Here is a 26,395-nt window from a genome sequence, read left to right on the forward strand (position 1 = left end):
ACTCTTTCCATGTTCTTACTGTGTTGTTCTTAATGGGTTTGTTCAGAATGTGGACCTTGCCTGTGGTTGATATTGTGCATGGATAAATTAGGACTGTTCACTGCCAAATACTGTGTGACTACTATGCTTCTTAAACAGTTTAATGTAACTTTGTTATTCCTTTACCGAAAGAGGTGTATTCCAAAAAAAGGAGAGAGGGATAAGTCTACTAGTGTGTACAGTATTTTTATCAAATCACTCTCATACATATAGACACACATACATGCATACATACATAAAGAGATACAAGGTAACGCATATTACTGTATACACACAAAGTTAGACAATGCATGAGTAGCTTAAAAGGTCACATCCTACAATCAAAACAAGGCTTTTAATTTATTAAAAATTGATCTATTTTTGCAAGACTTTCCAAGATTATACTCAGTGGTAAAAAGACTGATTAGTTCTTACAAAAAAGTCTAACAACATTGCCTTTGGAATAGACTGTACAGCGTATTGATTACAGTATATCGTGTGAAAATACACTGCGTTGTTTTCAGGTAAACTGTGTTAAGATGTGCTGCTTGATTCCTTTCTGTTGTGGAGTCTTTTCTGTAATCATGTGAAGTATTGTATCATCTAGTGTTAATTTAATTAATACTGCGGTTTACTCTATGGAGGCGGTCAGGTTAAAACCATCTTTGGGTCATCTCTAAACCTGGCAGATGCAGCTCTGTCTAAACCGATTTGCTTTAAAACTCATGCGACTCCTCTCAGCGTACATCGGCTTCGGCCGATTCGCAGCAGAACCCACGTGAATCGAGTTCGGATCCACCTCAAACCTGTTTGAATCTCAGTTTGAAACCGTGCAACAGCAACTATGACCAAAGATGGTTCGGTAGGGAAATCAAGTGCCTAAATGTGAGACATCATTGGCATGTCTTTATCTCACTGCACTGGGGATGTTAATGGGGTGGGCCTGGGGCTGGGTTGGGTGTTTGTTCAGCTGTTGACCCCTGTTATTGCTGCCCATTTTGATGTCTTCTTTAATGTAGTCCTGTTGTAGTTTCTGTATGTACATTTTGATAAAATAAAGGGGAGACTCGACAAACCTTCACATGTGAGTGAAACTGATTCTTTTTTCCCCTTTTTTCAAATCGGTTAATGCTTCGACTGCAAAGAGAAAAAGAATTCCACTATCGTATTTTCCTGCCTTTTTGCACGCACGTTCATAACCTCATGGCACTCCCGAAATGACATGCTGTGCAGCTTACGTATCCTTCCCCGTGATTAAGCTCTGTAATGATCCACTTAAGCGTGACCGACAAATAACGATGGTGCCCAGGAGAGCGACCCAGAGCTGTAAAATTCTGTCTGTGCGAGGCCTCTTATCACAAATCACCTGTCCTTCTGATGTGTTTGGACACAGATGACGCACGAGCTACGCAACACAGCAGGCTCAACAATGTGTAAATGTGAGGAGAGTACGGTTCATGAGGTGTGAGAGTGATCGGGGAGAAAGGAGAGGAGGGGGACGGTGTGTGTGTATGTTTGTATGGGTTGGAATTTATGATACTACGGGGTCCTAAATCTGTTTACATAGTCATATTTATGGGGACTTGTCATCTTTATGAGGACATAAAGCAATTTAAATCACTACAGAATAAGATGGGGACATATTTTAAGGTAAGGCGATAAGGTTAAGGTATGTCTCTAAGAAATGACTGTAAGTCAAGAGTCCTCTGAAGCCATGGTAACACAGCCTTGTGTGTGTTCTTCTGATGGAAATATTTGTGCAGAGGCGGCATCAGGTGGTCCCTTTCCCCAGCTAGTAATTGAAGAGACTTACAGTATAATGAAACAATAGGACTCCCTCCTTACTCCCTCATTCCATCCTTTCCTCCCACTTCACACCACTGATAGGTCATTGGCACAGGGGGAGACGAGGTGTATCTTGCGAGGAGGCTGTATTGCCATGGTCACGCAGCATCTATTCCCACACAGTAGGGCTTGCACACGCACGCGGCTTTCTGAGAGGAAACGGGAGCATGTGATCTAATAGTGTCTGTATCAGTGTTTCACAGACCTCTGAGCTACTCATGTCCACTCAGGGTTTCCATAGAGACACAGACAGGGAGCACTGTGGGTGCAGAGAGCATGACGGAAGACAGGGAAGACCCACACACCAAATGAGGGGGAGAAAGAGATGGGAAAAAAACAGGAAGAATGAAAAGAAGGTGGGTGAGGTGAAAAGCTAGTGGACGGCGATGATGTATGGATATAGAAACGGAGCTGAGGAGGAGACGGAAAGCAGGGGATGAGGAGTGAGTGAGGTGGGAGGGGGGTGGGTTTATAGATGAAGCCAGGCAAGAGAGGAGCAGGAGCATGGGAGTTTGATGGGGAGAGCGTGGGAGGTTGTCAGGCCTTCAGTCACAAGGGAGTCACCGTGAGGTGGCTGCAGTGACGGCAGCAGTGATGTCAGAGCAGGAACACACACACACATGTCCACACACATCTGCATGCACATCAATTTTCCTAATGGTCTGCCCACCCGTCCACCCTCAATAAACATTTTCAAACTCAGTGAGACAAAAAGAGAACATCACCCACACATCTGCCTTTGTCTCTTTCTGTCCCTCACACACTCAGGCCAATACATTTGGTTAGATGATGTTCTCAGCACCATTTTATGAACACAATATGGGTTCTAGTTTGATATGCTCACATTGCCTAATCTTTTTATACCTCAGAGTTAAATCTGGAATCGCTTGTGGGCACATTTAGCCTCTGCAGGGGAAAAAATGTAAAAAAAGAAAAGAAAAGAAAAGCATCAAGTTGGGGTTAGCGGAGGCTTAAGGGATGAAACATGTAGCTCTGCCTGAAGTGTGTATTAAGATAATTAAGGCTGCCGACAAATGTATTCCCCCTGCTCCCACTCCCCCGATCATATTCCCATGAATTAATTTTTCTGCTCCTTTCTCTCGATTACCCTTTAAAGTCTCCTGCGAGCGACTGTAAGAGTCCAAAACCAGTTGGGACGGCTTTATTTGCCTTTGCAGACAGAATTTGTCTTTTAGTGATTGAGCAGTGCAGAGCAATAAAATGGACACACAGTATTCACCATTCATATATTCTCTCTTTCATTCACTACAACCTCCCTCTTCATCATCCCCACTACCCCACATCCCACACCCATGTCCTCGCCCTCCCATCCACTGTGTTCCTACCCACCCACCTGCTTCCATGGCTGCAGTGACTCAGTCCTCTTCCAGCTGAGGATACATGAGAACATTATGGGGGGGAAGGGGGGGGGGAGATAAATACTCAAAGAAGTAAAGCAGCCAGAAAGACAAGTGTCTGCTGCATCATTAATGCTACCCACCACACCCACACACCCAAATCCCCCCCCCACACACAGACACGCGCCGCCCCCGCTCTGAAACGGATGCGCTCTTACTTTATCCGGTAATTCATCCTTAAAAGCAAAAATTGGGCAGGCAGCGTGGAGTGTTTCAAAAATAGTTTTTTCATTTCTCTAGATAGAAGTCTGTGTCGTCACGACTCTGTGACATGGATGGATGATTTCTTAAAGGCGAACTTGCCAAATGCACGCCTTACATGGGCCCTGAATCAGAAAACCTTGAGGAATCAAAGCTGTCGATCATATCACTTTCTTTCTCTCCGAGCGGCGCCAACCCATCTGTGATGTTTTTCACGTTCAGCTCGCACCACGATGGCTTTAACTTCCTCTTAAAGTAGTGGAAAATTGTGCACCGATGTGGAATATAGTGGCAGACAATTATGTTTACTGAGCGGCTGTCTGTGCCTCCCGCCTGCCTACTTCACTCTTAGTTATCAGATTTATTCAGGAACCCGCGGGTCAACGAGACCTTACTTCTTTTTTTAATTATGCAAACTAAATTCAGCATAATGGATCTTAATGGTGGCTGTGTGGCAAAGACACTGGCTTACATAAGAGGTGATCAATCAGGCGGACGGAAAGGGAGGTTTACGACAGTGGGAGGGGCCCATTTTACTGAGAAAAACATGCAGGTGGCTGCTGTGAGTTTACTAAGTGTTTTGCTTCATACAGCAGCACAAGTGCTGCTATGTAGCTGATGATGTATTGTGACATTCACTGACGAATTTCAGTTTCTGTGCTCAAATCCTTCAAAAAATGTCAGCTTTTAGAAAGTAGTTCTTTTCATGTTCAAGACAAGATGCGGTGGATTCCTTTTAGACTCTTCACACCCTCTCATTTAAATGAACAGTGGGGTACAGTTACCCAGCATTCAACAAGATAACCCATCTATGTGCGTCAATAGCATGCCTTAATTGTAGTCATCTTCTTTTCATTCTTCCAACAACCCCCTAATGCTGTCTTGTGTGATATTGTGTACATTCTTGGTTATACATGAAGAATTTATATTTTCTTGTTTCGATTCCCTCAGTCAGCGATAAGATGGCACGAGAAGTCTACGGAGGCCGGGACTGAATTCAGCGGAACCTTCATCCATTAAAAGGAAGATAATTCCACATTACATACGCACAGCAACTTTCCATTAGGTCTGCACAAAAACAAGAGTGGCTGTAAGCGTGCGCTGGAGTCGGCTTATATGCCAGTTTTTTGTTTCTTATTGAAATTTTAAAATTAGAATGTTTTTATGTTTTATACTTTGGTAAAGATCTGAGTGTCTTTAAATGCCATCTGTGGCGCCAAACAAGATTTTCTCTCTGTGTAAACAACAGAGCAGAGATCCTGCGCTCCGCGAGCCGCTCAGAGATGAAACTCAGTTCTGCATATCTGAATGTGCCTGTGTGTGTGTGTGTGTGTGTGTGTGTGTGTGTGTGTGTGTGTGTGTGTGTGTGTGTGTGTGTGTGTGTGTGTGGAGATGGTGTTTGTGTGTGCTGATGTTTATGCCTGTGATCCGTAGGACTGCTGCTGTTTGCAGTGAAGCATGTATTAGCATGGGACTGGAAGAGGAGGGGAGTGTGTGTGTGTTCACTGATTGACGTCACAGACGCCCACTCATTTCCATCTTGTCTGTGTGCACGGAGAGAATAGATCCCCATCTGCATCCAGCTCTTCTCCCCTGCACACTTCCTCTCCTCTCCTCTCTTCTCCCCTTCCCCTCTTCTTCCTCACCTCCCGTTAGTTTCCTCTTCCTCTCTTTCTCCTCCTGCGTCTTCCCATTCACTCCTGAACATCCCACCCCCATCGAGTACAGATAAACAAGACAGTCGAACACAAACAGTTGTTTAAGACAGCCAGACATTTTCCATTGAAAATGTGAACCTGAACGTGTGTGTGTGTGTGTGTGTGTGTGTGTGTGTGTGTGTGTGTGTGTGTGTGTGTGTGTGTGTGTGTGTGTGCGCGCACACTGTCCCCCAGCTTTACGCGTGTGCAAAAAGTGTGACGTCCTTTCCACAACAATTGCTCATCCACATTCACACAGTGCTCTTCCTGCTGACGACAGGGCATCATTTAAATCACTTCCTCGCAAAAGGTCATCCTCATTCTTTTTTACTCAGAGAGCACCCCACCCTCCATCTCCTTCCATGTAACACACACCGAACTACGCGGGGAAGATGTGTGCAAACATGCACCGTCCCTGACCAGAGGGATGCGGACAGGGGGGAGGTAAACGACGGGAGCTGAAAACGCGTGGGATGACAGAATAGGCTGTGCAAATGTTTAAAAATAAATAAATAAAAGGGGGAAAATGGGGGTGGGGGCTATTTTAGTCAACAAGCCTGCCAGGAGTAAGGACAAAGTGAGAGTAAACACTGGCGGTGGAGGGGGGTTCATGCACGGCGGGGGCAAAGCAGCCTTGTGATTACTCAGACCAGACAGTGAAAAGACAGAAGAGGATGAGCAGGCAGACCGGCAGATGGGCCGAGAGACAGATAAAGCAGGCAGACAAACATTCAATTTCAGCCAGAGCACTCAGCACGCACACACAGGCAGAAGATAAAACAATATCGGTAGGGGCTCATTAGAACTTTGATGCCCGATTGCCTTAAGAGAGGGCTGCATGTTTGGTTTGTTTGCGCGTGTTTGTGTGTGTCTCGGTATCAAAGCCGTTAACGAGTCAGAGGGCTGAATGGACGGATCAATGAGAGTGTAAGAGCTGAGGAATATCACAAGGAGTGCACAGATGAAAGAAGGTGATGAGCAATAAAAAAGAGACCACCCTGGCTGAGATCTGAAACTTTCTGTCTGATCAATAATGTATTTCCTTTAGTTTCCCTCACTTATCGACGGATCTCACACACAGAGACTGCGAATTAATCGCCTGGGCCCGACCGTGTGCTTTTATCCGGCCCGGCTCAAGTCACACTAGATTGAAAAGTAAATGCATTAAACAACAGCTGATGACAAGAGGATTAAAAGCCATAACGAAGCGAGATGTGAATAAGAAGGGGAAGGGAGGTAAGGAGGCCTTTGAAATGCTTTTTTTTTTTTTTTTGCTCTATTAAGAAATGTGTGAGTCATCTCTCATAGTAAATTAATAATAAAAAACAGAATAACGCCTTTTAATGCATGAGTTAATCAAATGTAAGGTTAATCAAAGCTCCACATGAGGCCGTGGGCAAAGAGCGTTTTTTGTTTTGGTTTCTTTTAAGGTATGAAATATGAGACAAGACTGACATCTAGTGGCGGCGAGGCGCAACGACGCTTAACGCACAGCAAGACATCGACAAAATGGAGCCCAGTGCTCGGCCATGACAATGCAGGTCAGAGGGACTGAGACTGCTGCACAGCATAGCGGAAGAGATGGGGGGAAATAACCCAAAACTAAACAAAATAAATAAATACAAATTAAAATCGAGCGTCATATTGTGCAGTGATTCACAGATAAGTGAAGCACATGAAGACACAAAGCTGAAGCTTAAACCAGAGGAGCTGCTGCAGGCTGTTGCACCCAGTCCAAGCCTGGAAAACAATGCTGTTACAAACACACACACACGTGTCTTCATATACTTGAACTCACAGCAGCGGTTGACTTTGAGGCTCAACAGAACGCAGCAAGCGTGCACGCTCACACACCCAGTGCTGCAGGCAAGTGCACATCAGAGTCGCCCACTCACACCGTGTTTGCTCAGCAGACTACAAGCATCTTCTTCACCATTCTCCTGCCAGGCCTTTGCCATGAACCGATGCATGAAAGCTTTGTACGTGCAACCTAAATGCGGGGCTCTCTTTAAAGCAGGTTACGAAATAAAGCAGCAACTTCTTCTTTCTTTCAGGGTCGAGGTGAATGTGGGTCACAGCACTCGCGCCAGGGTTTAACGTGAGCGTGTTAAGCCCTAAAGGGGAAGGAAGAAGCGGGCAGTTAGGAACTGTCTGCATCTAGGCCCTTTTTCTCTGGGTTTGTAAAGGCTGCGAGCCAGAGAGGATGTAGAAGCATGACTTTATTAAAGGCTTTGCTCAGTTACTGGGTATGATGTCCTCTCACTGGTGCATTTTAGAAGGATCGATCAGTGGGATGAACAATGAAGGTCTGGCTGACCTTTCGCTGACCTGACCTCCCTTAAAGAGTCTTTTGCAACAGATATTTGCAGTCTGGGCTGTAACAAACATGCCTCGAGTAAGTTTGGAGGATGAAGTGGACTTGAGTGTGTAATCAGAGAAAGGAGGACGGATGAAATGTGGAATCTATAACCTGCAGCAGCTTCTCTTGAAGGAAATACTGGATTTTGCTAAGTGGCAAGGATGTTCTTGTTTAAAAAAGAAAAATGAATGCAGTCATTTTTGATTATGCGTACAGATAGATCCCGGGAGGCTCTTAAGCACAGTTAGTAGTGGAAATCGCATGCTTTAAAGACGCAAGCAGGCTTTATATTTCAATTCAAAGACAACACATGGTTGCTTTTACCTACGAAACGCTTGAGTTTTGACTCACAACCCATTTCCCCCCATTCATTTCCCTTTATTTATCCCACTCTGTCGTCAAAGAAAGCAAACTGGACACTCCGATTCGAGGAAAATTCCCAGGACTTCTTTTTATTAAGAGAATTTCAGAACATAAGAGAGGGACCGGACACCTGCATATATGTTTTTTTTCTTTTTTTTTTTTCCTTTTTTTTTGTCACAGAAGGATTCCAAATTCAATCGCTGTTAAAAAACCAAAAAAACCGAACCAAACCAGAAAAAACTAAAACAAAAAACAGTGTTTAGAAAAGCTGGCGTGACAGCGTGGATGGAGCGGGAGCTGTTTTGTTTTGTTGTTTTTTTTAGAATTTTTTTCCTCTTTTCTTTTATACACGCAGGGTCGTCTAAGGAGACGGATCGGAGGCAGTCGCCGTTCTCCGGAATGTTTCACATGTTCGTCTTCCTCTTTCTTATGGACAACACGCTAGTAGTTTTTCGTTTTGTATCTTTTTTTTCTTCTTCTTCGTCAAAACACAATTTCAATGAAAGAAAAAAAAAAAAAAACACCATGAGACAGAAGCAGAGAAACAAAAATGGAAAAAAAAAAAAAAAAAATGAGGAGGGGACTCACTGCACGTTTATAGAGGTCTAAAAGGAATCGCCCACACCGACATGTCTGAACCGTTGTAGTAAAAACGTGGATAAAAGGGGGGAGAAAGGGGAGGAGGTGAGGAAGAAAAGGTCTGATTTTTGTGGAGTTAGAAGTGAAACAAACAAACAAAAAAAACCCCACAGTAATACACAACTCACAACATGGCCAATCCGGCAGGGACACGCTTTCTACACCAAAAACAAGCCTTCAACAATCATGAAATGCCATTTAAAAAAGATTTTAGTGTGTTCATTTCGCTTGCAGACACTTTGATATGACCACTGCAAATCTGCAAGGCGCTCCATAATCAGCTTTGCTTTTTTGTGCTAAAAATCTGTACGGATACTTATAAAATCATTGATAAAAATATTCCTCTGTTAACAATACGCCTTGGAGGGAAACCATGTGAGAGAGACTTAGAGGGGGGGTGGGGTGGGACTGGCTGGGGTAGTTTTTTGGGTGGAGTGGGGGGGAAGGGGCTGTAGAAGATGGAGGAGGAGAGTTTGGGCAGTGGTGCTACTCGGACTTGGCCTCCTCCTTGGCCTCCTCGGGAGCTGCCTCCACCTAAGGGATGAAGCAGAAAGGCTGAAGTTAAAACTTTGTTCGTTTTTGGTGAAATCGTGAAATCACCAGGGTTGTCCAAAAAGGCCAAGGGGAGGGGCGTCCCCCTGCGCACACACCTCGTTGGTCTTGGCCTCGCCGTTCTCAGAGTGGTTTTCCTCGTTCGCCTCTGCCTCGGCGTTCTCCTTCGCCTTCTTGGTCTTCTTGTCCTCCTTCTTGTCGTTCACAGCCTTTTCTTTCTGTTCAGGTTTAGACACAAGCAGTGAGCATGCTGAGCATCTACAAACGCCCTCCCTCCACCCTCGAATACTACTTCATTTAGCCTCTCACCTTCGCCGCCTTCTTCACCTTTGGTTCCGGCTTGGGCGGGGCCGGTTTCTGGGGAAAGAAGAGGAAAGCGATGTGGAAACTGCTACGCTTGAATACAGCAGCACTACAGGAGTATCTATGATAGTTTAGAGCCTGTTTTTTCCCAGTACTTCTGAATGTTCATGAGGACTTTGGTGCATGAAAGACATCTTTAAACCCCTAAAATGTTCCTGAAAAGAAACTTCTTTCAATAAAGACACAGCATGCCAATAATTTGCTTCATTAAGAAAAAAAACCCCCACAGTCAATACTGGGGGTCGATTATGCCAGCTATTGGCTTTTAGTTAGTATTACATGTAGATACATGTGAACACATCTTTGAGGTTGATTTTGGCTGTTTTAACTCACTGTAATGTTCATTAATCTTGCTTTAATTGTGAATTTAGGCAAATTAAAGTATATCTGAGACATTTGTAGTAATTTTAATGCACTATATAACTGTTCTCAAGTCACTGCTATGTTTTGTTATGCAAAAACAACTTGTTGAAAAGTTTTGCTTTGCTGGAAAACGCAGTTCTTGCTCCTATGCGCCCCTATGCACACTCAATTTAAATATCTGCATGTGCTACACTTTTAGCCGCTCTGCTTTGTTTGGGTTTTTTACGTGTCCATTCTCATCAGGTGATGTCGGTGAGCGTGGAAAAGTGTGTGCCATCTTACCGCCGATAACCGAGCTGATCTCCTCTGGGGCTGAAACATGACAAGAGGTTGTTGTTAATGCGAGGCTTTTATTTTGACAAGCAGGAAGCACAGACACACAGGTATTTAATCTAAAATTTTTATTTTCCCTTTTAATCTTTCACGTGCTGATTAAAATCTGAATTTAAATGGCGTGCGAGAGGTGCAGCTCGCCGTTTCCTTGCTTACCTCCTCCTTTTCTCCTGCCTCTGCTCCGTGTGCCTGAAAAACACAACACAACAGCTTTAAATGAGTGACTGGAAAAAATAAGAGCTTAGCTGCTGTTTATATCAACAGCGAACAGATGCTGTGCGACCTGGACACATATTAGGATTGGTCATAGAGGTGCTGAAAAAACTTTTCAGTTTCAGGTGAAAAGCAAAGTTCATTTCAAATACAGGTGGGTTTAAGCGATTTACAGGCCAGAAATGCCGGCTCCACGCCTGGATTCCGACGGAGGCTGTGAGAGCAGAGTCATGCGGGTCTCTGAGGCCATATTTCGAGGGTCCAGGCCTTGCTTTCCCCTTCCACGCCCCCCCATCTCTTTCTCTCATTCAGTGCATGGAGCTGAGATTTGAAAGCTGGCGCGGGAGTCTCTGAGAAGGGGGAGGGACCATGTTTAGCGGGCTCACAGGCGCCACCGGGCGGCAGGGAAACGCCATCGCAGCCATTTGGGACCGCGAACAAAGAGAGAAAATATATAATTTTATCGAAACGCGACGGCGAATGTTTGTTTTCGCGGTCAAAATGCAAAGTAAAGCCACTAAGGCATTTTCTGGCGCCACTTCGGGCCGGTTTGGAGCCCGAACGGCGATAAGCGAAGCGTTTGTTCTCGGTAGGTCGGGCGACGAAGGTGGACAAGAGCTGCAAAGCATGGCTGCTGCTTGTGCTTTAACTGCATGGAGACCGAGAGACTTCTGACTCCCCAAAGGACAGCGGCTCGCACACGAAAAAGGCGTTTTAAAGGCCGTGTCCGAGCAGGAAAATATTCGCTCTAACACAAAAAAAATGCAGATTATATCTAGAAAACAGGCAAAAAATTACCAGCGAAAAATAACCGCTATCCGTTGCGTTATAATTAAGTAATGTCTCAGAGGGATGTCTTCACAATCGTTTTCATTGCATTAATGGCTGCTATCCGCCTCAAAGTATTTTTGCTATTTTCGTAATACGTACCTTTCTCTTGGGCATGTTGATCTCTTGGAGGGTTCCCTTACAAATACAACTAAAAACTGTTTTTTTTTTCTCTGTGGGATCAGTGCATGTGAAGACGAGTGTCTCCCTTATGCTCGGCAGTGTAGTAAACACACTGGAACAGAGAGGCGAGTGGTTGAATGGGGGGAGGGGTGCGGCTAAAGGCATGATTGATAGGCCCTCGGCCAATCGGGTGACGCCATTGGGGGCTGCAGAACACTTGGAATTTTGGAGCCGGTGATGTTGAGGGGTCTGCCGCGAATGGCTTGTTCTTGCAGAGGGAGATGGGTGGAAGCCTGCAAAGAAGGGGGAAAAGGCTCGCGTTCGAGGACATGTTTGCCTTCACACGAGTGAGCCGTGTTAGTGTGTGTGTGTGTGTGTGTGTGAGAGAGGGAGCCGCATGCATGGTTCATACAGGCCCCGGCGGTAGGCAACATGCCCCCAGTGCGAGCCAGGCATCCTCGCTGGCTCTTATTAAAGCACAGGCTCGCCTCTGCAGAAGTCAGCGGGGGAGATTTAACCATAGATTCACTTCGAGTTTCAGTCCAATATGGCGCCCACTCCTCCCCCTCCTCCTCTCCGACACTTTTTTTGTCAGTCGGCTTTCCTTAAATTCGTTTCAGGGGGGAAAAAGGCCTCGCGTCGACTTCTCCAGACGCCTGCAGGGGGCCCACGAAGCCCGGCTAATAATAAAGCGCCTGCTCTGAAGACGGCGCTTCCACAGGCTGTGCTGTCACACACACACTCTCCAAAAAAAAAAAAAAAAAAAATCAGATTTTTATTTTCTATCACATTAACCTGCCTCCTCGTTCACACGTAGTGCCGGGACACCTGTAACCGTGCACACGTGCATTGTGCGCCGAACAATAGCCAGTGTCTGGCTTACAGACAAAGGGGTGAGGACGGGTGGTGGTGATGCTGTGGAGGGGGAGGTCGATGCTGAAATATTCAGGCAGTATAACCCCGTTGCCATCTTGACAGGCCACCTCTCTGTGCGTGTACCAGTCTGAGAGTGTGTGCTTTTCAGCTCCACACACACACACAAACGGAGAGAGAGAGAGAGAGGCTAGAAGGGGCGGGGAGGCAGAGTGGAGGCGGGGGAGGAATGCAAAGCTCCATCCAGTGCTGAGGACCGGAGCATTTGCGCAGATCGTCTGCGCTGTCTACCAGAGACTGGTACGTTATTTCAGCCTCGGAAGTTTGTTGCTGTAGTTTTTTCTCCTTTGTGTCTCGCTGCTCAGCCGCCCACCTGCACAGTGTCTGCGAGCAGCAGAGCAAGCAGCCGACCAGCTCAGCCCGCCGGACTTTTGTGACAACAGCATCAGGGAGATAAGATGGTGATCAAAGTGTACATAGCATCGTCCTCTGGATCCACTTCGGTAAGATTCGGGGTGATTGCGTGTGGCTTGTGTGCGTACGAGGTGATAGGGGGGTGTATATGCAGCAGCCAGGCCGAACTTTTTTATTCTACTTAACTGATGTCCACCGGGCTGTCATCCTCTCACTGCGCGGGGTGGCCTGACTCATCAGTAAGCATGCAGCTCTGCCGTCCACCACACTTTGAACGCAGCTCGAGTCTCTCCTTGATTTTCTTTTAACTTCGTGCACAGAGAAAGGGGCAGGGAGGAAGTTTGAGGAGCGAGCGGGCGTCTGTCTCTCTCAGCTGCGGTTTGTCACAGTGCTTCCTGGAGTGGCAGTTTATTGGGTTTTTCAGCTGAAACTAGACTGTGAACAGGAAAGACATGCAGAAAATAAAAAAATCAATAGATGAACTTAAAACGATGTGCAGTGTCACCTGATGCCAGAGCAGGACTCTTGTTTTCCTTCAGTAGAGAGGACATTCTTTTAGCTCCAGACTTGCCAGTTTCTTCCAGAGTGCAGAGGAATGATGGTGATGCAATTCTCCAGGGCCCCCCTTTTAGACAAGCAGCTGCAGCCCTGAAGTAGGGTTTAAGACTTCTGGATCAACATAAACACGAGCATGCAGAAGCGCATTAAACATTGAGTTCTTGCACACTGTATCCTACAACTAGTCAACATCAGATGCGATGAAAACATTGCATTTAGCATCGCGCCTGGTGTCTGCAAAGTCTCAAAACTGTAAACGTGCAAATTTTATCAGGAGAAATGCTCCCAAAAAAAGAACCTTTAATTAAAGATTCCTTTGATAAAAGTGTCCAACTTTATAGTCACTTGTTGTACCCTTGTGCTTTAGATCACCTGTAGGGCGATTTTCCTTCCGCCAGCCGTTTGTTTTCACAGCTCACATACAGGAAATAATCAAACAGAGCCTCCTTTCAGTTGGACTGCTCTGAGTGACTTTATTGCCCTGACAGTAAATGACATTTGCACAGGCTCAGCAGCAGGCTTTAGAGCACAGGAGCTTCCTGTAGAGTCAGAGTGGAGTGAGTTTAGAGCCAGCGATGCCATCAGCGTCCTGGAGTCTGTCTGGGAAAGTGCATTACCTCTCATTGATTTGTTTTTGGTTAAGTCCTCTAGAAGAGGCGTACGAGCTTTTGCACTGTTTTCATAGTCAGCAGAGCAGCAGCGTTAGAGTTCATTTTGTTTGTTCTTACCATGTTTAACTCATTCCCTTTGATTTTTATTTTAGCAGATGCACTATTGTAGATTATTAAAGCATTTACTGAATGTCTGAATTACACAATATTTAAAATCTCTCTTCGCACATTAGCATGAGCAGGCTGCTGAGCGGGAAATCGTGGCGAAAAGCCTCTGTCGCAACTAAGCTTGCTTTTTTGCGTCTGTGTCTACAAAACAGTGTCATCACATTCCTCTACCCAGCCCCATCTGATACTACATTAAGCACTCGAGTATAAATAAGAATGTGCAGAGAGGAACATCCAAAAACAGGGAGATAAGTAGGAGTATTTAAAAAAAATAATATTTCAAGTGTTTTTTGTTCCACAGAGGAAACTGAATGCAGGTCAGAGCAGCAGACTGTGTGAAGTTAGCCAGAGGGCTATATGAGGTTCAGCACTTGACAAACTACAACAGTCAGCATCATCCAGATAGATGGTTTTGTTTTCCAAGACATTAAGTTCTTCTTTGTGTTCGAGCATTGTGTTAGCTTTTGGGGCTGATTGATTTCATGTGAAAGCTGATCCGTACAAGAGTCAAAGGTCAAAAACAAAGTACTGTTATTTGATTGAGCTTCAGTATTAGTTTGTCATAGAAGAGCACAACATCAGATTTACAGTATGTGTCAATAGACAGATTCCAGTTAGAAAAGGCTACAGTATGGTAATGAAAAAAAGAACTGAGGTGAGTTATGTCAACAGTACTGTTCCTCAAAATATGATTTAGCAAAATGCCACAAACTCCAGTTGCATACGTTGCTGCCACTTGGAAAAAACAGGTTTTTTTCTGACAGAAAAAAATGGAAAAAAGGGAACAACAATAAAATTCCAGAAGAATATGATGAGGAAATACTTTATCCCCAAAATTGGGAAATTACCATGTCCCCAAAACATTAAAAAACATAGCTCTATAAAAATAAAACTATCAGAAAAGAAATAGATCTAAAAAATAGATCACTTTACACTAAAGAAATACATATAAGAAATAAATACACAATGTGAGTATTCTGGTAGGAGATGGTAAATGTATACAGTTGTAATTAGAAGTTCAGATACATCCACCATGGTCATGCATGACATGTTATTTTTTTCAGATTTCCTATATCCAAAAACATAAACTTGGTACAAAAGTTTGAAATCGTTTCAGGTTTTCTCTGATATACACAACTTGCCAAGTTTACATACAGGCGCAAGTATATACATATACACTCACCTTGATCAGGCACTTTTGGTATCAACAAGCGTCGGGCATAATTCTGGATCGATATCTCACCATTCTTCTTGGCAGAATTGGTAGAGTTCATTTAATCTAGTTGGTTTGTTTGCACAGGCCTGGCTTTTAATCATAGTCCCAAAATATTAAATAGGGTTGAGGTCGGGGCTTTGGGAAGGCCATTACAGAAGCTAATTGCTAGCATGTGTTATCCATTCCAAAACCAGTGTTTGGATCATTGTCCTGTTGGAACGCAACTCTCTGAGTAACTTTCAACACTTTATCAGTTGATTTAAAATGAAGTTAAAGAATTTGGAGGTAGTCCTCCTTCTTCATTAACAAGAGCATAATGCTAGCCTTTCAAACCTAACAATAGTGTACCAACTGTCGAGCATAATGCTACCACCACCATGCTTGACAGTTGGTACACCTTTACTCCTGCAACACACCTCTTGTCATTGTAGCCAAACAGCTCAATATTTATCCCATCTGAACATAAAACCTTTCCCCAGGAGACATTTGCATTGTGATGTTGAGTTCGTGAAGTCCCATTTTGAAGCTTTAAGATGGCATTATAGCCAAAAAGCATCTTGGTTTTTTGAAGCCACAAGTGGCCATGTTTTGGTTTTGAGTGCTAAAAGAGAAAGACACAGCTATAGACAGTATGGATGTGTCTCACAGGGAGAGACACCCATGTTTAGTGGCTACAATCGTAGACTAACTCAAGGTACAATACTACGAGGACTCAGTATTATCAGCACTACCTCCAGGAGCGACTAGTGAGTAACATTAACAGTGGAATCTGTTAACAGTGCCTGCACGCTTTTATAAAAACAGCCATATTTTGTGCCAGTGCAAGAAGCTGTGTGCAATATATTGCCAAGTGGCCGTTTGATGAACTGGTGTTTTTGGCACTTTCCCACATCGGTTTCAGTTTTTATCCCTGGAGGTTGCTGCTTGACTTTGGTCTGAGCTAGTTATACAGTATGAAGGAGGGTATCACAATGTGAGCTGACATTATTGTATTTCCACCCAGTAATGTGAAGCAGAGCATTTCAATCACTTAGATATATAATATTGTGCTTTCGTGTAAGTTCTCTAGGGATGTTTTCAATCCTGTTGCTAATGGCTCTTTAAAACATAACCCAAATTTCTGATGTTGTATTTGTATGTAAAATATCTTTTATAGAATGCCACCGGGTATCTCAACTGCGCCTGGTTTTGAGCGAGGCCAAGTTTGCCTAACAAACTAGAATCTTTTTTTCCTTAAATACACATATGCCAATGCACATATGCACCTACAACAGTATATCTAGACCATAGACCACAAGGTCGACTTAAACTGCAAATGTCTAACGAGCCAAAGGCACTGGCCAGCACCACGGCACATTTCCTCCCTCATTTCCATGCCTGAACTGCAGCCACACTGTTTTACAATTTCCTTATTGTCACAATAAATGCTCTGTGAATCTGTAATAACCTGAGATGCTGTGGACATGCAGTGTAACTCTCTATGCCCAGGACTTTCGCCCTCAGAATGTCAGCCTTATCATGCTTTTCCCTATTGTGGATTTGATGTTAAGGTTTATAGGTCAGACGTGATTTGGGCTGGTGCTACAGTTCGTTTCTATATCAGCTAATTTTGTTGCTGTTTCACCTCCAGGCAGCAGTATGGGAATTCAGCCAGAGCAACAGTGTAAGGCTCTTTTGTAACTATATTGTAATGCTGACTGAGTACAGGACTGGGTGGAGGCTACTGCTTTTGGTACTTTTCCAGTAAGCAACTGTTTTCAGCTGAAATCAGACGTGATCTAATCAAGACAAACGTTTATCCCTTATGAGCATACAGGGCAGGGGTTGATTCATGTTTCCTCTTGGCGCAAAGAGTGGTTTCTTTCCCATATTCAAATGTTGGGCTTCCGGGGAATATGAAAGGCTATTTGCCTTATCTGTGAAGAGCAACTGACGTTTTAAACATGTTTTCTTTCCTGTCTTATTGAAATTAACATGAGCTGAACCCAGCCCTTAATCAGATGGGGTATTCAATTAGTGTCCACCATATTGATCTAAGCCAGTGTTGTGGATACGGTCCATCCAATCAATTCTTGTCATTGTCTGGCAGCTGTTAATGCCAGAGTTCTGACCTTTTCTGGGATTGATCATGTCTGGATGTGGATTGTCCTGCCATAACTCTCTCACATGATGATAAGGCATGTAAACCAAAGTTCACGTGGTGCAGATTCCACCTCCTTCAACTGTATTCAACTCAGATTCTAGTCAGTCAACAATAATCATTCATGTAACGATATACAGTAAGTTCCGCTGAACTTACTACCAAAAACTAGTTGTTCTTTTAATTAATAATAAACTTAATCTGTACTTCAATCTGTAACTTTAGTACAGGCAAAAGAAAGTTTCAAAAGACTATGAAGTACTTGGAAAAAGTCAGTACACCCTTACTGGTTCCAAAGAAAATAAGATGGCAAGTAGCAGCCAGGCGATGATAACCAAATGCACTTGATTAAAGTGTGAGCACCTATAGGAAAGCAGATGTTGTGGCAGTTTTTGTGGTTTGGAAGAGTGCCACAATCTTCCCAGGAATGGACGTCCCAGTAAATTCACCCTAAGGTCAGAGTTTGCGATGCTCAAAGAAACTGCAAAAACCCAAGAGCTCTCAGTCTGCAGGCCTCAGATAGCATGTTAAACGTTAAAGTTCATTGAGTACAATTAGAAAAAGACTCAACAAGTATGGCCTGTTTGGAAGGTGTTGGCAGCAGAAAAGAACATGGGAGCATGCCTCGGGTTTGCAAAGATGCATCTGAACAAACTGCAAGACTTCTGGAACAATGTCCTTTGGACAGAGAAATCAAAGTTTAGATGTTGGCGTAAAACAAACACAGCATATCAGCACAAACACCTTGTAGCAACCGTCAACAACGGTGGTAGAAGGTTGATGATTTGGACCGGGTACCTTGCGGTCACTGAGTTCACCTTGAGCTCACAGGACTGCATAGACTATTGTGAAAACTTTCTTTTTTACATGACTGTATGTATCTTTTTAGACATACTGGTTTGTGCTTAGCATGGCAACTTTTAAGAGCAGATAGTCGGTGGGTAACAATGGTCTCGTTTAATTTTAACCAAGTAATAATTAAGAAATTTAAACTATATTAAACAAGTGTTCCTGACTTTAAAGCTCAGGCAAGCTATCCGGCAATGTCTGCTATGACTTCAAAAGCATAGTTTGATATATTTTCATATTCTAATAAATCCCTGGAGTTGTCCTACTGGAGTTGTTTATCAAGGTTTCGGACATCCTAGTATAGTAAGCTAATGTGGAATTGCCTGAGTCATTCCATGGGTGTGTCCGTCAGCGTGGGTGTGATCAAATTTAATTACTGTGCCAAGTAAGTGCTATGATGGTAGTTATCAGTGATTTGAAGTGTTTGTTTCAGGCTCCTCTCTCCTAACCCAGATGAAATCAGTTTAGGTAGTCAGCAGTAAGTAATTGTGTGCGAGTGACTCGACACAGGAGACACGGCGCTAAGTGAGTGCTGCACAGCACCTTGAGCTAAACACTGACATCAGGGTGCTATCTTTCTCACAGTGACACCGCTAACATGTTGATGTTCAGCTGGCTTAATTTGATTGTAAGCCAGACTACTTAAGTAAGTTAAGCTTACTTTGATGGTGAAGATATTTAAACAGTCTGGCCTGAAGGAAAACTGCTTACCAATTGTGGAAGACATTCAATAACTGAATGTTATTCTATGACTGAACATCCAACTGCTGGAAATGTTAAAAGGACCGCTTGATTGATTAGGAATCATTGGGTTAGTACCACGAACGCCTGGATTAGATAGAGTAACACAGCTAATGCTGATCAGCATCTATGCAAAAGAAGCAACTCTGACATTAGCGCACCCTTTTTGGTTTTTGCATTATGTTCAGCTAAATACCAGTATTAATTTGCATGCTTGGACTCGATGCAAGAGAAGCATAGTTTATGGAAATGAAACCTCACACTTGCAGGTCTCTGCTGTAAGGCACATACTGGCCTGCCTCACACTTCTTTTTGTGTTCTTCTTCTTAAGAAGAAGAAGATGATTAGATGATTATCTTCTTCTTGAGAAGAAGGAATGATATAAAACCATTCTGAAGAAATGGATAAGAAGTAAGTGTTTGTTTATTACCACACCCAAATCCAAGGACAGCCAGTTTTCTTTCACCAGGCGCTCAATTCGGGACTCAAGACATGAGGGAGCATTTCAGAGGCCCGGAGCTGGGAGCTCCCACTGCTCAATTAGAGTTACGGTGCAGATGGCATGTGGCCAGTTTGTCCTACAAATTAATTTTGCTTGGCAGCGGTACAATGTAGCCCTGTTGGACCAATGGCCTGAGTGCACCAAAGTGAAGCAGAAAACAGACCAAAGTATGAGAAACCTTATGCTTAACTTGTCGTTGTAGCATTTTGAGATTCAAATAATCTCCTGTGACTGTGCAAAACATGCACGTTAGGAGACACAGAGTCTATTAAAAAGCCTTTGAGGTTTCTGCTCGGTTGCTTTATGTTGCATTGCTTTTTGGGGCAGGTGGATAGACAGTGAGAGCTGGTTTTAGGACTTTGCCCTTTGGAGTGAAACTGCCATGATTCAGATTGCAGCCTGGCTGATCACAGAGCACTGTCCTCCATGCCTTAGTGAAGTTTCAACAGCTATTAAATAATCCACCTGTCTCATCTGCATGCCATAAAGCTGGGAGGAACCCTCGCACAGGGGCGTCAGGTCTGGCACAAAGATGATACATCGATCCTTATTATGTGTTTTCGTGGTGAAGTTGGTTTACTTTTGGTGTGTGTGTGCCGCTAAGACTGAATGTGTGTCTCTGTGTGTGTGTGTGTCTCCATTCAGCAGGCCTTATTTGGCTCGTGTTTGACCAGTTACCTCCTCTCAAGTCCCAGAGGAGCTAATGTTTCCGTCTGGCCTTGTAGGGCCATCCTCCCTCTTAAACACACCCACTGAGAGCTCATTGGACCACAACTTCTCACACACGCACACACACACACACACAGAAAGACACAGAAGGAGGAAGAAAACAAAGTTAAACACTCACTTTTATGCAGACTGTAGCTTCTTCTTCATCTGTCAGCAGGATGCATTTAGGCTTCTTTGTAAAGAGATGAAACCTTGCAAGATATCACCGTGGCAACCTTGATAGACCTTTATTTCCTTGTTAGTTGTAGAGCTGCATCCCCTTAGATAAAAATGTTGCTTTGCAACAAGCCAGATAGACTATTTTAGAAGTGTGACAAATGACAAATGTGTTAATGTTTAATTTAGTGCTTTTTCCAGTGCAGCAGGATATCCTCCTGTCGAAATCAATCGCATTTGCATAAAATCCCAGACAGTGAGAAAAACAGTGCAGCCTTTGACTAATTTTGAGATGCTTTTATTTTAAACATTTCCTCTGATAATGTGGGGAATTACTGGTGTCTGCAGGCTTCTTCACTGTATGGTGTGTTTTTTGATACAGATGAAGTATAATCTGTGCCTGCTTAGCCTTTCCCATGTTCCCACTTCCTTTACTTACTAGCAGAGTGGTAACTTAGTAACAGAGAGTCAGTGATCTCTGTAGTTCTCACAGGAGAGAAAAAGTCTCCTTATTTCTAAAACAGACTCATGACAGCATGATGAACTGAGGCTCTTGTGTTTCCTCATACGGCTGAGTCATGTTTAACCGACAACTTCCCCCTCTACCATCTTTTCTCATCCACCCGCACACAGATTAAAAAGCAGCAGCAGGATGTGATGGGCTTCCTGGCGGCCAATAAGATCGAGTTCGAGGAGTGTGACATCGCAGCCAACGAGGCTAACAGGAAGTGGATGAGGGAGAATGTCCCAGAGGAATCCAGGCCTGCCACGGGGAACCCGCTCCCCCCACAGATATTTAATGAAACCAAATATTGCGGGGTAAGACACGCACGTGCACACACATGAAATTATTTGCATGCGATCATCTAAGCAGCTACTGTTGTGATAATAAAGCTCATGTCTTCAAGACCACCTGATTAAAAGTTGACCTCAAGTATACAGAGTGTACAGGCGTCATTTATCCCTTTGTTTTGGGTTTATAGACTGCAGCTTCACTGTTCTTTCAGTAGCTGCTGTGCTCAGTGAAAAGGCTTTAATAAAAATACACTCCGTACACTCCCTTCCCAGCACCGCAGAGCTGCCAAACATAGTTAGCAAATAGCTGGTGAACACAGTGGGGAATCTAGCAACTTACAAGACAGCTAGTTTTTTTAAAAGTGGAAACAGAGTTTTTGGAGACTAAAGCTGATACAAAACACGTAAGGTCTCAATATGTCACTGTTCTGCTGCCCCTACGGACGGTAAATAAACAATGGACATAACCCCTGGGTCTGAAAGAATAAACTAATGCAAACTACCTTTAATTTACTTTCTAATGGGCAATAGGGGGAGCTTGTTTACCGTACTTGTCATTTGATCTATAGCCTAATAAATGCTCTCCTGCTGAGTTTATGTTCAGTTTTAAACCTGACTGCTTGCAACATCGTGGCCATTTTTGTAAATGATTTATAGTAAAACTGGTGACAAATCAGGGTGTCTTTTAAGGTATGGTTTCATTTTTAACGTAGTAAATGTGTGTATGCATGTATCAGGCAAAACTCAAGGCTGCTAACATGTTAAGTGAATCACACTGATTATCTCTTCATCATGACACCTGTTAGTGGTTGGGATGTATGAGGGAACAAGAGAACATTTTGTCCTCAAAGTTCATGTTAGAAGTAGGAAAAATGGACAAGTGAAAGGATTTGAGAGAGTTTGACAAGAACCAAATGTTGATGGTTAGACGACTGGGACAGAGCATCTCTTAAACTGCAGCTCTTGTGGGATGTTCCAGGCCAGTGATGAACCACTGACAGAGTCATGAGCGGCCAAGGATCACTGATGCATGTGGGAAGTGAAGACTGGCTTGTGTAGTCCAATCCAATCTGGCTGCCCATGCTGACTGCTGTCCACCAACAATGGGGACGTGAGCATCAGAACTGGACCATGGAGCAATGGAAGAAGGTGGCCTGGTCACATTGAAGGCCAGTTGTCTGTGTGCATCGCTTACCAGGGAAATACCTGACACTAGGATGCCCTATGGGAAGAAGGCAAGCTAGAGGAAGCAGTGCAATGCTTTAGATATTGTTCTGCAGGGTTCAGTCCTGCCATTAATTTAGATGCTACTTTGACCCGTACCACCTACCACTGTTGCAGACCATTAACGTGTTCTGCCACAAAGCAGAAATAGTTCAGGAATGGTTTGAGAAGCACAACAATGAGTTTGAGGTGTTGACTTGGCCTCCAAAGTCGAGCATCTGTGGAACGTGCTGGACAAACAAGTCTGATACATGGAGATCCCACCTCTCAACTACAGGAGTGAAAGTATCTGTTGCTAATTTGGTGCCAGATACCACAGCACACCTTCAGGGGTCTAGTGGAGTCCATGCCTCCGCGGGTCAGAGCTGTATTGGGAGCGAAAGGGGGACCAACCCAATAATAGACAGGCGGTCAGAATGTTATGCTTGATCAGGGTATATATATGTTATATATATGTACGTATATCCTCCTTAACAAACAGGCCAATCTGAACAAAACTTTGTTGAACATCATCACTCAGACACTGATTATTAGCATCTGTATGTGTTAAAAAAAACAAACATTTATTATAGATCCAAATTCTTTTCATATTCCTCATGACCCTGCAGATGTAAGGCTATGTTCTGTTTGCGTTTATTTTTATGTTCAGTCATAATACAGAGTCCATACGTAACTTAACAGTCACCAAAATTTGTATCCTCTACAAAAATGTAATTGAGTCACCAGGTCACAGGCCTGCGATTTGCCTCACTTCTAGTGAAAAAGCATATATAGTGATTTCTTAGTCATCCACCTCTTATTTGAGAAGTCCACAAACCAATGCATGACATCAACCAGTCTATAGGAGGAGCTATATCCAGACTGACTTTAAGACTTTAAGAAGTTTTCTTGCAATGGCTGTATAAATACACTAATCGCACAATTAAAAAAAACAAAACAATTGTAGGCATTAAGTCTTAAAATGTGACACATGAATTCTGCTTTCCTCTGTTTACTTCCCCATTCATTTTTTCTATTCAGGAATCAGTTTGGCAGCTGTGCTGATCAGACATACTCTACCAAACACTACACAAACCTGATGCACTGTGTTAGCAGATGTTCGTTTACTCCCTTTGTAAACACTTGGGGCCTTTAGCATGCGTGCACTGTGGCATCATCCTGTGCTGCTAATGGGTGGCTCAAAGTGAAGGTGCACTTGCAGCATGGGCTGTATTGAATGTCACAGACAAAGACGACAGGGATGCTCGCAGCTGTAGAGCTCTTTTGAAAAATCAGTTTTGTGCCCTGGTGGAGAAAGAGGAAGAAGACAAAGGGTCAGAGAAGGAGCGAGGGATCAGGAATGTGCGAGACGGCTAAACCCTAGACGGGCTGAACGTGTTAGCTTGTTTACCCTGCGCTGCATTCTCAAAAGACAATGCCCTCCTATCACACTGACTGCCGAGGTCTGTCCTTGGACAGATAACACAACCTCAACTGTTTCTCACAGCCGCCCAGATTGTTGCCTCAGGCCGCACACGCTCAGAGGCTGTTTCAAATTATCAGCGTTCAGCTTCAGGAGAGCCGGATCTTCTGATTGATCGGCCTTAAACCTCTCTGTTTGTGTTTCTTCCTGCTTCGCAGAACTACGAGGCCTTCTTTGACGCCAGGGAGGAAAACGCCGTGTACGCATTTCTGGGTCTGACCGCTCCTCCGGGCTCTAAGGTAAGCTCACGGACACAGTAACACATGCTGGGTGACTGTCCCTCCTGAGAAGTGCATTCCTACACCCTCAGCCACATTTCCTGTAAAACAATCCTAAATATACACTCGTCTTCGCACTTTAATTTCCATAAAGAAAACACACATTACATAATACATCTGTTCATGATATCCACCACAGCAGGCCTCCTATCGGTTTTGCAGGCTCTCTCGCTCGCTGGCGCCTCCTCTCGGCCACAAAGGGGACTGCAGGGAGGTGTGCCAGTTACCATGGAGACAGAGGGGGTTTTCCTCTGAGCTGTGGCAAGGGATATATTAACCAGTATCCTCCATTTTAATATAACACACTCTGTCCCTTCCCTCTCTGTTTTTTTTCTCTCCAGGAGGCCGAGGCTCAAGCGAAGAAAGGAGCACAGCAGTAGCAGCTTCCCATCGTTCCCGTCCTGACACCTCAGGCCTAACCTACATCTGGACCCAGCCTTGCCTAGACCCGGGGGGGGGGAATAGAAGCAACACCTTGCTCAGCTTATAAATATAATGAAGGTTTCGATGTACTTTTTCCTCATGACGTTTCTGTTTCATAAATCTGCGTTCAGCCGTGCCTTGCTAGCTGTAGTTGAAAGGAGGTGCTAAAGCAGACTATTAAGGGTATCTAAAACAGCTCAGCTTCCTCCCGTTAATCTCAGCCTGATAGTCCTATTGGCCCAATGACATGTCAATCAGAGCATTACCGTGAATGTGTGACTACCCGATTGGGACGACATCATCAGACCCAGTGAAATATACAAAGACAGATTCACTGTTGGCCACAAACAACATCATCCAACCTTTGACTGTAAACATGAATATTATTGTTTTTTAGAGGTTTAATCAGTAGAAGTCTTAAATTTTTCAGCCAAATTGTGTGATCCAGTAACGGTTTTCTCTTACAGTCCCACCCGCTGAGTTTATAGTTACTTTCTGTCGTCTTAAAACTGTTTTATTAGCAAACCCTTTTTCTACAAGATGATATTTGCTTAACAGAAATGACAATACATGCAATTTTGGTGCTTTTTTTGTTTTGTTTTGGGGGAAGTTCTTGTTCCTATTAGAATAAATTTTTTTAACATGGTGTTGGTAAATCCCTGACTTACGTAAACTGGTACAATCGCTCCTCGGAATAAAACGGCAATGACACACAGACAAAAAGAATGACTCTTAAAACAGTCAGCCGATTTTGAAACGAGCTCTGCCTCCTCGCCCCGTGCTGTTCATTTTTTATGTACAATAAATAATTGTAAGTTGACTTGACGTGTCTGTTTTTGTTTTACTTTAGCGTGTGTCAGTCATCTCAGAAAGTATTCAGAACACGTAACTGTTTCGTAAATGTAGTTTTAAACAAATGCACTGTTTTAATCCATCTACATCCAGGAGACTGATATGTGTCGCTTCTCTAAAATTCTATTCAAAATCTCAATCTGAAGTAACTAAATAATAACAAGTATTCAGACACTTTACTGTGGCCCTCCAAACTGTGTCAGACTGGCAAACTCACGCTGGTCAAACACTTTACACCACATGTCAGGACCAAAGAGTCCCAGGAGTTGTCAGTGGACCTTCAAAATAAAACTCTCCCAATCAGGAAAAGCGCATGTAACCTATTCTAAAGCTCTGCGCGTTACCACCAGCCTCAACAGCTGTGAAATGTAAGAATAGACATTGATTAAATTTGACTGTAATAGCACAAATGGGTCCTATCTCAGATAGGTGTTCACTTTAACAGAACCTACCCAGAAGACTTGAAGCCACTAAAAGTACTAATGAAATTCAGAATGTGAAACCTCTGGAGCTGATTATCATTTGAATAACACATAAAGACAAAAACTGCATTTCAAAAGTGCTTTAAGTTCTGTAAGGCACCGTGTATTCTCTCACCAACTTAGTGGTAAGGACAGGAGTCCTAAGGTGAGATGCGTAAACCTTCCTTTCGAGGTTTCTTAAGGTTTGTGGATGGTTATATGATCAATAGAACCAAAAGAAAAGATTTCCCATATAAACATCTCATATGATGTCAGTTACATAACTGTTTCAAGGAAAACGAAACGAAATTGTATCAGACTGCTGTTTTTCAAACTAAAACAGCCTACCTCGTTTATCACAGCAGAGTTATTTTGATTGTTACTCTTTGAATTGGGTCTGATTCTGAGGTTATTAGCCACTAAACGCCACGTTATATAAACTTTTCCACAGACTTTAAATATAATTATTCTCTGACTTTGAATGAATGACTGTTACTTGAACTGAACTTTTCCTTTGCTTAAGTAACGGAGCAGGATACCACCTGCTCCTCAACCTGACGATGTTAACTTATCCTGTTATGTAAAAATGAGCTGTTCTCATTTTTTTAACTCAGATTTTCGGTTATAG

At 43.6% G+C, this 26,395-nt stretch overlaps 1 protein-coding gene and 1 long non-coding RNA gene across 2 annotated transcripts; one reads left to right on the top strand and one right to left on the bottom strand.

Moving 5' to 3' along the window:
• Positions 1 to 7,969: 7,969 nt before the first annotated feature.
• LOC146638468 (uncharacterized) lies at positions 7,970 to 11,430 on the bottom strand. The gene is made up of 6 exons (XR_014906654.1): positions 11,295 to 11,430; positions 10,308 to 10,340; positions 10,101 to 10,130; positions 9,402 to 9,449; positions 9,191 to 9,310; positions 7,970 to 9,074 (listed from the first exon to the last, which is right to left on the bottom strand). It is a non-coding gene; the product is annotated as an uncharacterized LOC146638468 (long non-coding RNA).
• Positions 11,431 to 12,447: 1,017 nt separating this feature from the next.
• sh3bgrl (SH3 domain binding glutamate-rich protein like) lies at positions 12,448 to 25,232 on the top strand. The gene is made up of 4 exons (XM_085368739.1): positions 12,448 to 12,691; positions 20,906 to 21,091; positions 23,912 to 23,992; positions 24,373 to 25,232. Exons 1-4 carry the CDS (start codon positions 12,647 to 12,649, stop codon positions 24,409 to 24,411), a joined length of 351 nt encoding a protein of 116 aa, XP_085224865.1. The 5' UTR covers positions 12,448 to 12,646; the 3' UTR covers positions 24,412 to 25,232.
• The last annotated feature ends 1,163 nt before the right edge of the window (positions 25,233 to 26,395 follow it).

The sequence above is a fragment of the Diplotaxodon limnothrissa genome, linkage group LG2, assembly GCF_057381915.1.
Source record: "Diplotaxodon limnothrissa isolate DT_005_m linkage group LG2, D_limnothrissa_male_GT1.1, whole genome shotgun sequence".
In the NCBI taxonomy this organism is placed as follows: domain Eukaryota; kingdom Metazoa; phylum Chordata; class Actinopteri; order Cichliformes; family Cichlidae; genus Diplotaxodon; species Diplotaxodon limnothrissa.